This window comes from Oreochromis aureus, linkage group 13 (assembly GCF_013358895.1).
Source record: "Oreochromis aureus strain Israel breed Guangdong linkage group 13, ZZ_aureus, whole genome shotgun sequence".
Lineage (NCBI taxonomy): Eukaryota > Metazoa > Chordata > Actinopteri > Cichliformes > Cichlidae > Oreochromis > Oreochromis aureus.
In genome coordinates, this window is record NC_052954.1 from 18,880,294 (window position 1) to 18,891,593 (window position 11,300).

Below are 11,300 nucleotides of genomic sequence, written 5' to 3' on the forward strand. Positions count from 1 at the left end.
GATATTCATCTTTCTAATATTTTATAAACCAATAATTACTCCAAAACAACAGCACATTAGCTGATTAATAATCTGAACAGTAACTTCTGGCACTGGTAGTACAGAGTCCTGAAAGCAAACAAGTGAGAACACGTGGGTCAACCATGAGTATAGGATGTGCAACGATTTATTTTATCATCTAGAATACAGTACATCATTATTCCTCTGCTTACAAGCTTTCAGGGTTAAGGCCAACCTTTGAACAAAAGATATTTGCTACCTCTCGAAAAGCATCACCACTTCACAATGAGGAGTATGTGGGAACATGTCAACGGGCACAGCCAGAGTTGGTGAAAATGCTTCTCCTGTGAGTTTCTTCTGTGAGTTAGGATCACAGCAAAGTTCCTTGAAGTTCCTCATAGCTTCTCCGTCTGGTTTACAAGAAACGTAGACCAGCCTGCGGATAGCCGGTTGGTTTCGCAAAGCTCGGACAACCCTGTGGTGGAGGCCGGCTCGAGCAGGATTTACCACGACTGTAAGGCCTCTGCCTGCGAAGCTCAGCTGAGATACAAGGCCAGGAAGCACAGCTTCTGCCTTCCCAGAGATAAACTCACAGTTTAACACATTATTGAGAGCTGCGTTGTGTTTAGCGTCTTCCACTGCCTGTTCTATGAGCTCTATACCAATAATTTTGTCCACTCTGGGAGAAATAGTGATTCCCATGGCACCCGTCCCACAGCACACATCTAGAAGAGTGCCACCAGCTTTTGTTTGTCCTCCATCCTGCTCAGTGTTTGGGACACAAAGGTCTCTCACTGTGGCATAGAGGACTTCAGCAGCTGCCTGGTTCACCTGGAAAAAGGCGTCGGCCGAGATGCGGAACTTGAAGCCCAGTATCTGAGAATCACAAGATGACAGAGGAGCAATGAAAAAAACAATCATAAGGTAAAAACACATTAAACAGTAGCTACCCACTCTTCCCTATTGCCTAAATAAATTCAATGTTTATGATGATGGTTTTATAAGCTAATGTAATTGCTTTACAACCAACATGAAGGTGTATTACTGCCAACTGCTTGGCTAGAGTGGTGGTACAAGACTCCAAAATGCAAGCCTGCAAGGGATGCAATGAAAGGGAGCAATGGCTGTACAAACAAAAACACACAGTTTTATATTTCATTGCTAAGTTTGAGTAATGACTCCTGTCTCGCTTTCTTTTTTAAAGAGACAGGGCCCCCTGGTGGGCCACGAAGATACTGCAGGTGGGCCACAGTAATAACAGAAACTCAGTTTAAGTATATTCAAGTATCCTAAGTTTATTACAAATATATGAAAATATACTTATTTACATAAAAAGTGAAACAAAACTGGTAATATTAGGTGGTTAAGTTGTGATATTAGTCATTACTCTGACCTAAAGTTACAGCTCTTGTATTGACATTTCTGTCTCCCAGTGGCAGTCGGGTCACACTCTGGCCTTAACACCTTGTGTATGACTGCGTAGCATTAGGAATTTATAGACAACAGTCTGTGTTGTTTATGTTATTTAATAAAGTTGTCAATGAAATACATCTCATTCTCTTGTATTTTAATTTGGGCAAAGATTCAGGGCTTGATGGGCTCCGTTGGATTTTCTGGTTTTGAATGAGACACAGTACTCTTGGCTTTGGGAATGGCCGACTTACATTTTAGTCATACATGTTCCACTGCTTCCCTGTCATGGGTTTGTGACATTATTCCGTGATGTATCTTGTGGGGGGTTTTCCCAGTACTTCCACAGCTGTAAATAAGTTGAATTTCCTGCATGGCCTATTCTTAACCTCAAAAATATTATTTCTTCCCTTCTGCTTCTCCCTATTGCCTTGCTATGATAACTTTGCTATTACAAATAATGCTCTTACATGCCTCATTTACATGTCCTTAGATCCATCTGTATTTATTCTAAATAGTCTTAGTATACATTACTGTGCAAAAGTCTCGAGCCAACCCTAATTTCTTCATATTTTGCTAGGAAAATATGTGCAGTGACTTACTGAAACATGCACAAACATACACTCGTGTGGTTATAAAAGTGCAAGTACTGAATGATGTGCAGCTCTGCATGAGACAACTGACACCAGCTTTCAGTAATGTTTTTCCAATATTCTCCGATTCTTTTGTGTGGGAATGGATCATGTTGAGCCATTATATAGCCAAGAGAATAAAAGAATAACAGATTTGCAACACTTTATTTAAATGTAAGTGTTTAAATGTGCACATTTACCTATTTTTGTTTCCTATTTTGGCAGTGAATCTGAATTAAAATGTACATGAAATTATTCATGACAGCAAGCACTTGAACAATGTCTCAAGTCTGTGGACAAGGGATTATTAAATCTCTGTGAGGTTACCTCCTCATATATGTGTGGCTGACCATACAGAAGCTGGTAGGGAGATTGCTCATGGGTGCACCGAGTCATGCTGCTCTCCTGGAAGTACAGTGAGTCCAGCTGACAGACCGATCCAGGACCCTGCGTGAAGTAATCCACCAATTCCGCCTTATGGACGGCCACTTCTGCTGGGGTGAGGCTCTGTGGGTGAAAGTACACGATGGCCATGGTGCGGCCCTCTTTATTGGTCTTCACTGTGATCTCTCTCCAGTGACCCCCGGTGTGGAACAGCAGGCAGGGCTCCAGTGAGGACAGGCGGATGAAGTCTTGGTAGCACCTGGCCACTAGTTTGTGCTTCTGTGGCATGTTGAGCAGGTGGTCTCCGCTGACACAGACGATGTTCCCCTTCCTGCCTGTGCCCACGTAAAATCCAACCGTCTTCGGATTGCCATCCACTCCTCTGTTGACTGAAAATGTGGACTTGTTGCGGTAGCCATCTCTCACTGGTGAGGGCAGAACAGGCAATACGGGAAAGCTGAGTTTATCCCTGACAGGTGAGTCACCAGAAAGATGCCCAGAGAGCTGGGACAGGATCTTCTCCTGATTCTGTTGCTTGAGCTCAAGCTGCTTATCATAACTCAGCCTCCACAGAGGGGTGACCACATCTGCCAGCCTCTCCTCCCATGACACATCATCAGTCCATGAGGGTGGTTTCTTCTCCTTACCTTTCCTCCATCGCTTCTTTGATTTTGGGTTCCCCTGTTCGGTTACAATAGTGCCATTCGCTAGAAACCGCGGAAAGGTTTTCCTCAAGTAACGCAAAAGGTCACGTTTGACAAATATAACTGACTTGCTGCGTGCAGCTACCAAGGCCATTTTCTACTTTTGAAAAACTTGCTACTATGGCCGAGGGTCCTGCAGGAGGATTAGCGCATTGTAACATATAAGGCACACGGCAAAAGACTTTACCGGGTGTTCATGAAGCACATGCTGGAGGTTCAAAGAAACTCCTCTGACGTCTTATTTACCGGACAGATAAGCTTGCTGTCGACATCCCCCTGCGTCCCAGGGCAAGTAAACATTTCCGCTGTGTCGCGATGGACTCAAACAAGGACGAAGCGGAGCGGTGCATTAAAATAGCCCTAAATGCAGTCAGTAACAACCAGCCGGATAAAGCCAGAAAGTTCCTGGAGAAGGCACAACGCCTGTTTCCGACAGAGCAAGCCAAAAGTACGTCGAATAAGCGCCTGTTTGGGAAGTGATTGGGGTTTTTTTTTAATCATGGGTGCTAGGCCGTCGCTGTGAAACCGAAGCAGCTAACGCTAGCATTAACGTTACACCAGCTGCCAGCCGACACTGGTATTTGTAGTTTTTCAGCCTAAGGTCGCGTTTCTCCTAATACGTTTGGTTTCTTCAAAATAGTGGACGATTAGTCGGTATTCGCAGTTTTATCCCTTATAGACTGGTCTTCGTAGCAGCTAGGATGCTAACAAGTAGTTAACCGTGGTAGGATTAACCACATAGGAAACGTGAACTCAGGTGGCAACCGTCGATAATATGTCTCCTCTGTCTTTTCACAGACTTACTGGAGTCTTTAGCGCAGAATGGAAAGCCGCCGGAGGAGAACGGCAGTCATGTGAACGGAGAAGGACCCGCTATGAGACACCGCGGCGGCAGAGAGGAGCCCGATGTGTCCGCACAAGCGACGACGGACTCGGGAAAGTCCTACACAGCCGAGCAGCTGGAGGCCGTTAAAAAGTCAGTTCGCGTTTATGTGCTCCCTTTGTTGCAGTGAAAATGTTGGGAGTGTAAAGGAGATGGTAGAGCTGGCTGATGTCGATGTCACTAGACGTTTATCAAAAAGTCAGTGTGATTATAGTGAATATACGCTACCCGACCCGTTTATTAGGTACACTTGCTGAACTGCTGGCAAAATGCAAGGATTTCAACAGCCACTGACATGGCAGCAACCCAATGCATTTAATTATGTAGACATGTCCAAGACGACCCCTTTAAGTGCAACCTGAGCAGGAGACTAGGGAAGACGTGTGGTTTAAGGGACTTTTGAATGTGGAGTGGTTTTAGGTGCCAGGCAGGCTGGTCTCAGTATTTCAGAAACTGCTGATCTACTGAGCTTGAGTGTGATTGAGATTGGCTAGACTTCTTCCAGCAGTAACTCAAATAACCTCTCATTAAAATCAAGGTATGCTGAAGAGCATTTCTATAGGCAGAACGCATCGAACCGACACCATTGAGGTGTCACTCCTGTCAGCTAAGAACAGGAAACTGAGGCCAAGATTCACACAGTCTCACCAAAATTGGCCAGAATAAAACTGGTAAAAATGCTGTTTGGTGTGATGAATCTCAGCATTTGGATGCTAGGGTCAAAATTTGGCATAAACTGCACGGATTTAACCTGCCTTGTATCAACAGTTCAGGCTCTTCATTGTGGTGAAATTTTGTGGGGCATATTTTCATGGCATGATCTGGCCTCCTTAGAACCAATTGAGCATCCTTTAAATGCCACACCCTGCCTGAGTGTTGTTGCTAACCATGCCCATGCTTTTATGACCACAGACCACAAAGCTCACATCATTTCAAAGTAGTCTCACAGTGAGTTCACTGTACTCAAATGATCGCCAGCTCTCTATCTGATAGAGCACTTTTGGGATGTGGAGAAACGGAAGAGTCACATCATGGATGTACAGCCAGCAGATCTGCAGCAACTTTGATGCTGTCATGAAAATATGGAACAAAATCTATGAGGAATGTTTTCCAGAACTTTGTTGAACCCATGCTGTAAAAGAATTAAGGCACCTCTGAAGGCAAAAAGACATCCCATTCACCAAGGTGGCCCTCATAAAGTGTGCAGTGACTGTATTTCAAACATCACTCAGTCCAGCAGATTTAGTTGACCAATAGGTCAACAGGTTTAGGTTTAGGATGACAAGATATCATTACTACTGAGATGTGATGACCACATTATCTAATCCATCTGAATCACATGGCTCCAGACTTATTAGTTCCTTTTATCAATGCTGACATGTTTTTTTTTTACAGTTGCAAAACAGTGACGTCAAACAGATGTCCTCTACACACCCAAGTGATGTGCAAATCTGTTTCCTCCCTCTACAGAAAATTGATCTAGAATCAATAAGAGAAGTGATAAAAGTATTGGACCCATAAGCAGTGTCAGTAATTGCACCGGTGTCAATATCGGTCCCTAAAGATGACAAAGCAGGTAGAAATGATGGTTCATGTAAAGTTAAAGTAGTTAGATCTGAAGAGAGAGAGAGAGCTCAAACTGGGGATGTGAATGTTGTAAATATTTTTTATTATTATTATTCAAGGAAATAAGCATAATAAAATCCACATAGTGTAAACATGCTTTCAGTAATGTGCAGACGATTTTAAAATGGTCAGTACTGTGCACAGTATTAAGTCTTGAAGTTGTACTAGTAGTTATACTAGATTACTTACCATATTTTTGGGCACTGTGTTCCTGTTATAGAGGGCAAAACACTCTCAGAAATCCAATAAAATTGCACTATTTGAATTCAGAAATCGGAGACTAATCATGGTTGCCTCATACATTAAATGGGGCGTGTCATTACTTTTTTAAATTTTTTTAAGACTCGGCGTCACATCTCTGTAGCTCTAACTACATATTGTGTTTGTAGTGTTTTATTTTATTTATCATGTGCAGTCTGCTAACAATCTCTGCTCTCTTTTTTTCCTGAAGGATTAAGAGCTGTAAAGATTACTATCAAATCCTAGGAGTGGAAAAGACTGCCTCTGAGGAGGACCTTAAAAAGGCTTACAGAAAGCTCGCTCTGAAATTTCACCCAGATAAAAATCACGCACCAGGAGCCACGGAAGCATTTAAAGGTAAATTAAAAGTTATTTATGGGGAAGACGTGGACACAAAGATCTAGAAAGTGCATAACGGTGGCGATCTTCTGTGTCTTGCAGCTATTGGTAATGCATATGCTGTTCTGAGTAACGCTGAGAAACGAAGGCAGTACGACCAGTATGGTGAGGAGAGAACGCACCCGAGCAGACACAGACACCATCATGAGTTTGAAGCAGATATCTCACCCGAGGACCTCTTTAACATGTTCTTTGGTGGAGGCTTTCCAACAAGTAAGTAGAGCTCAAAGGAATAATAACATCCCAGTAAAGATGTTTGGCGTGTTTTGAAACACTCTTATCAAAGCAAGCAAGGGATCTTAGAAATTCTGCACAACACGAGAGTCAGCTAGTGGTTATTACATAACCATAATATGTAATCTTACCTCACATCTGGCAGTCATACAAAGCAGCTTCCCAGATTACCTTTCTGAATGCAGAAAGATAATCACTCCAGACTGAAAGCCAGCATATTCAGCTGGTTTTAGATGCTTACATGTGTTAGAAATGCGCTGAGTTGAAAGGTTTGAAAAACTCTTGGTAATCATTGAGGATCATGTCGCCTTCACCATTGTCTGTCCTTACCACCAAAGTGTCTGTATGGAGGCAGTGAAGGGAAGAACCTGCAAACCAGCTTATTGTGTGAATCTACGCATTTGTTGACCATGCATCATTTTCATCCTTCACAACAAGAAAATGCAGGCTGACGCCAGCACAAACAGACTTGGGTACATCTTTATAGCACTGCTGCTTTATCATTTAGCATATGAAGAGTTTGGAGTTTGGGGAGGTTTTTGCCTTCAGAGACCCTCCTGGGAGGGTTTTTTTAAAACCAGCACAAACGTGTTCCTGTTTAGTTCTCCAAAATCCCAACTGCACTGTGCTTGATGTCGATGACGCTGTGTTGAGTGGGCTGTAACAAGGAAGGGGGAGACAGCAGCATTCATGAGGAATGGGAATTGCAAAAAACCCATCAAAGGCCACAAAGCACAGCACGAAAAGCACAAACAGCAGCTGCAGCGGACACTCGGATTCACATCAGCTCTTTGTGTGTTATTACTTCAGCTTGCTTACAGACCAAGAAGAGCACAAGCAAGAGTAGCCCCCAGACCGGTTGTACCACATATTTTTGACACTGCCCCCATCCTTCAACAGACGCTTTCTGCAGGTAGCGGGCTTCCGTAACTGCCCGCAGACTGCCAACAAGCTACTGTTACTGATTCATCACTTCACCATAAATGTGGTCGGCTCCTCTGTAATGTTTAGTTATGTGGTAGTTGATTGCTCAAGAGATGCTTTCTCTGACTTTCTCTGTAATTGTTGCTCAAGTTGTGTTGCAGTATAATTAGGAGAGATGGTGTCATGAACACCAGACTGGTTTCACCAAATAACATGGTTCCTCGGACCAATTTTTGTTAAAAATAACAGAACATCCTTCTCTGTGGTTGAGCATGAGAATGCCATAAATGATTAGGCAGAAAGTTTAACTGTGCTTTGGTCTGAATTTTACATATCTAAGAGGCGCAGTTTCATAATCATGATGTGTTCGAATTTTCCAGGTAACGTACATGTTTACAGAAATGGAAGAATGCACTTTGCACACCATAATAGGCAAGAAAGACGAGAACAACAGAGAGATGTGAGTACAAGCTTAAACCTTCTAAGACCTTCAATACACTTGATATTTATACCACCTGATTTAGTGTCTGATCTGTGGTTAAAAACTAATCAGTCCATTTTTGTTTTTTTCTCTCTTCACAGGGAGGTCTGGCTCTGTTTGTCCAGCTGATGCCCATCTTAATCCTCATCATTGTTTCAGCTCTCAGTCAGATGATGGTCACCCAGCCGCCATACAGCCTTAGCTACCGCCCGTAAGTGGTGCATTGGTTAATGAGCTTTAATGAGGTTGTGCAAAAGTGTCTGAACATCTGTCACACTCTCAGTTATACATTTTTCTATACCAGGTCAGCAGGACATATCCACAAAAGGCATACATCAAGCCTGAAGGTGCCTTTTTATGTGGGAGAACGTTTCAATGAGGAATATTCTGGAAATATGCTGAAGACTGTGGAGAGAAGTGTAGAAGAAGACTACATCTCCAATCTACGAAACAACTGTTGGAAGGAGAAGCAGCAGAGTGAGTTTACAGCATCAGCTATGATTATTATTCAGTTTTACATTGCCGGAGTTTAAATATTTGAAGTAATTATTTGTTTCAAAATCTGATGCAAAACAAGAAGAAAACTGGAAAATTTTCACATTTTTAGGGTGGAATTATTCTTTTTTCTTCAAATTTGGCTTTAAAGATGAACTATTATTGTTTACTTTTCATTTTGTTTTCTTCATTGAATATTGTCACCTTGTAGTGCTTGAGCTTGTTTGGTTAACATCCCAAGTTCTTTAAAACAGCGTCCAACTGAGCAATTTAACACCAGTATAAAAAATAGATGTAGCCACCATGACGTCACCTGGAGGTCGGAGGATTCCTGTTTTGCAGCCTTGAGTTGAGCTGTTATTGCTGCCTTGGTGTTTTGAAACCGGGCGCGTCCTGTGTGAAAGCAAGGACACTATACGACCCTGTATTATCCTCTTTAACTCCGAATGGGATCGTAGTTTACAAAATGAACTTCAGGCTTTATTCAGTAAGATTTTAGCCTAGCAATTGAGGTAATCAAGTCATCAGAAAAGTATTTACTGGGATGACAGAGCAGGAGAACCAGACCTGGAGGAAAGCTCCCCCTGCTGGCTGTTGGGAGTTGGCCTCGCACTTCAAACCAGGAGCCTAAATCCATATTTTATTCTATGTTTAACACTTAACTGGTTCAAAATCAGGCAGAACTTGATGTGAATTGTACTGACAAATTCTCTTCTTGTACTTTCAGAGGAAGGCTTACTGTATCGTGCTCGTTACTTCGGGGATTCTGAGTTGTACCAGAGAGCACAGAGGATGGGGACTCCCAGCTGTTCCAGACTATCTGAGATTCAAGTCATATTGGATGGCTAGAAAACACTTCTGCACATATGGGTACGTTGCTGGCTGTGGCATACAGTATGAGTGCTACAGGATGCCATATATGGACTGGAAAGAATTCAGAGTTTTTGCATGTTTTATCTGACACATCCTCCATTACTCCAGCTACCCAGAATGCTGTTTTAAATTTATTTTTATTATCTTACAAGAATCAGTCAGTACACCTGTTTTTGCGTGCCTTGATAATCGAGCTGTGTCAGGGACTGATACCAGATATTCAAGAGCAGGGATGTCAAATTCATTTTACATCACAGGCCACATACAGCCCACTATGATTTTAAGTGGGCCGGATGAGTGACACTCTTCTTCCTGTCAGTGTAAAGAAGTTTAACTACCCCTTTATTCCCTAAGATGTCTTAATATAAGGAAAACAAGTGCAATTTAAACAATGTGTCTCGGTTTTTCTACATGGTAAAAAAAAAAAAAAAGCTCCTGCAGTAAATGAAAGAAATCTGTCTTTGACTGTGATTGTTTAGCCATATTGAGCTAAGGAAACAACTTTCCACCTTTAAAGTAGGAACTACAATTCAAAGAGAGTGACCAGGTGTGAAGTAACAGTAGCTGGTTTGGTGAAAACATGCAAAATTATCTGTATAATTTAACCTTTCCACTCATGGTGAATGTTACTGAGTAATAGTGATAATGAATGATATTTTTAAGAAACTTAAATATATATAACATTTAAGTGATTATCCTGTGATATGAATGGCTGTATAACTGTGATTTATTCTCTTGGTTTTCTCAGGTTCGTCAGTACTTGAATCTAATTAGAAGAAATCGGTCGGAGCCCACTCAAATTTGACCACATTTCTGCAGCAAACCAAGAGAATCAAAAAATGCCTTACGTGTAGTGGGCAGCAGACCTCATCAGGGAACCTCTCTGCGCCTCGGTGTAGATTGACTTCCTGTAGAACTGTGAGAAGCTTTGAGTTCACTGCTGACATTGTCTTACTAGAATCTTTACAGTGGTGAGAGTCGGCCGGGTAGTCGTGCTGAAAAGTAAGAGCATTGTTGTCGGTACGCAAAGCTACTAAGATTAGCTTCCTCTGTCCCAATCGTTTTCTTTTCCTTAAATATTTTGAGAAACCCGATGGCCTTCTCGTAGACGGATGTCTGAGCCACTCACAAGGAAAGCGTGTAATTTTTGTAGTTTTACCAATGTAAATATTCATTTTACTTTTAACAGTGCAGGGGTTATTGAAGTCATTTACAATGTTAAGTGGATTTGCTTGTAGCCTGTTGGATCATAATTACTGTAAACTGTTGCACAAATGAAAGTAAACCATATTTATTAAATTAACATGCTAAAATTGTATAAAAGTTTCTTTGAATTAAAATTGTCCAATGATTGACTGGTGCACGTCTTATGTTTTACATCATACGTACACATACACACACTCCAAATTCCAAATTCAAACTTTACACTATGTGTAAGTCAGGGTATAAAAGAGCGTTTCTGAGTGTGCCTAATAAATGCAGCGTTCACAGGAAACTGGAATCACAGTTCAAAAGCTTTAAAATTTAAATTTTTAATTTTCAGTTATTTCTCCAAGTTTACAGTTTTGACATCCTCGTTGGATTTTCTATAGTAGCTGCTTAAACTGTGTGCTGGAGTGTATGAGGTAGATATGGGAGTGAGAATGATGACCTATAGCATCACAATATCCCCGTTTTGGTATTTGCTGTTTCTCTGATGGCATAATGTTATTCCAGGACCATCACAGCAACTGATCAGTCATGCTGTTTGTGACTTTGGTGGGAAAGCTGGGACAAATGCCACAGAAACGCTTAAAAGCTGGACGTAAAAGGCCTTCGGGAATCAGTAACCGGCCTTCAGCTGGTTGTGGTGGGTGAACGGACGAGTTTTGCTCTGGGAAAGTAGAGATTTGTGTCCTGTGTGTTTTGGGGTTTTGTTTTGTTTTTTTAAAAAGGCAAAAAGTCAGTGCTGAATTTTTATTTTAGACGTCTTGCTTCACTATACTTTAAGGTTTCAGTTGCACTTCGGTTAGCAT

The 11,300-nt window shown here is 41.8% G+C and overlaps 2 protein-coding genes across 2 annotated transcripts; one reads left to right on the plus strand and one right to left on the minus strand.

The window, feature by feature from the left end:
- Positions 1 to 158: 158 nt before the first annotated feature.
- Positions 159 to 3,258, minus strand: trmt2b (tRNA methyltransferase 2 homolog B). The gene is made up of 2 exons (XM_031735208.2): positions 2,370 to 3,258; positions 159 to 876 (listed from the first exon to the last, which is right to left on the minus strand). The coding sequence occupies exons 1-2, from the start codon at positions 3,222 to 3,224 to the stop codon at positions 256 to 258; spliced, it is 1,476 nt and encodes a 491-aa protein (XP_031591068.2). The 5' UTR covers positions 3,225 to 3,258; the 3' UTR covers positions 159 to 255.
- A 151-nt stretch (positions 3,259 to 3,409) lies between these two features.
- Positions 3,410 to 10,638, plus strand: dnajb12a (DnaJ heat shock protein family (Hsp40) member B12a). The gene is made up of 9 exons (XM_031735209.2): positions 3,410 to 3,578; positions 3,929 to 4,106; positions 6,091 to 6,236; positions 6,321 to 6,491; positions 7,817 to 7,896; positions 8,019 to 8,128; positions 8,222 to 8,394; positions 9,140 to 9,282; positions 10,034 to 10,638. Exons 1-8 carry the CDS (start codon positions 3,446 to 3,448, stop codon positions 9,259 to 9,261), a joined length of 1,113 nt encoding a protein of 370 aa, XP_031591069.1. The 5' UTR covers positions 3,410 to 3,445; the 3' UTR covers positions 9,262 to 9,282; positions 10,034 to 10,638.
- Positions 10,639 to 11,300: the final 662 nt, after the last annotated feature.

What these genes read in the sequence shown, in the direction of transcription:
- trmt2b (XM_031735208.2), bottom strand. Translation starts at nt 3,224, where the DNA reads ATGGCCTTGGTAGCTGCACGCAGCAAGTCAGTTATATTTGTCAAACGT. An exon ending in AGCCACACATATATGAGGAG is followed by an intron (nt 877 to 2,369) that starts GTAACCTCACAG and finishes TGTGATTCTCAG; the next exon opens with ATACTGGGCTTCAAGTTCCG.
- dnajb12a (XM_031735209.2), top strand. Translation starts at nt 3,446, where the DNA reads ATGGACTCAAACAAGGACGAAGCGGAGCGGTGCATTAAAATAGCCCTA. An exon ending in TCCGACAGAGCAAGCCAAAA is followed by an intron (nt 3,579 to 3,928) that starts GTACGTCGAATA and finishes GTCTTTTCACAG; the next exon opens with ACTTACTGGAGTCTTTAGCG. An exon ending in CAGCTGGAGGCCGTTAAAAA is followed by an intron (nt 4,107 to 6,090) that starts GTCAGTTCGCGT and finishes TTTTTCCTGAAG; the next exon opens with GATTAAGAGCTGTAAAGATT.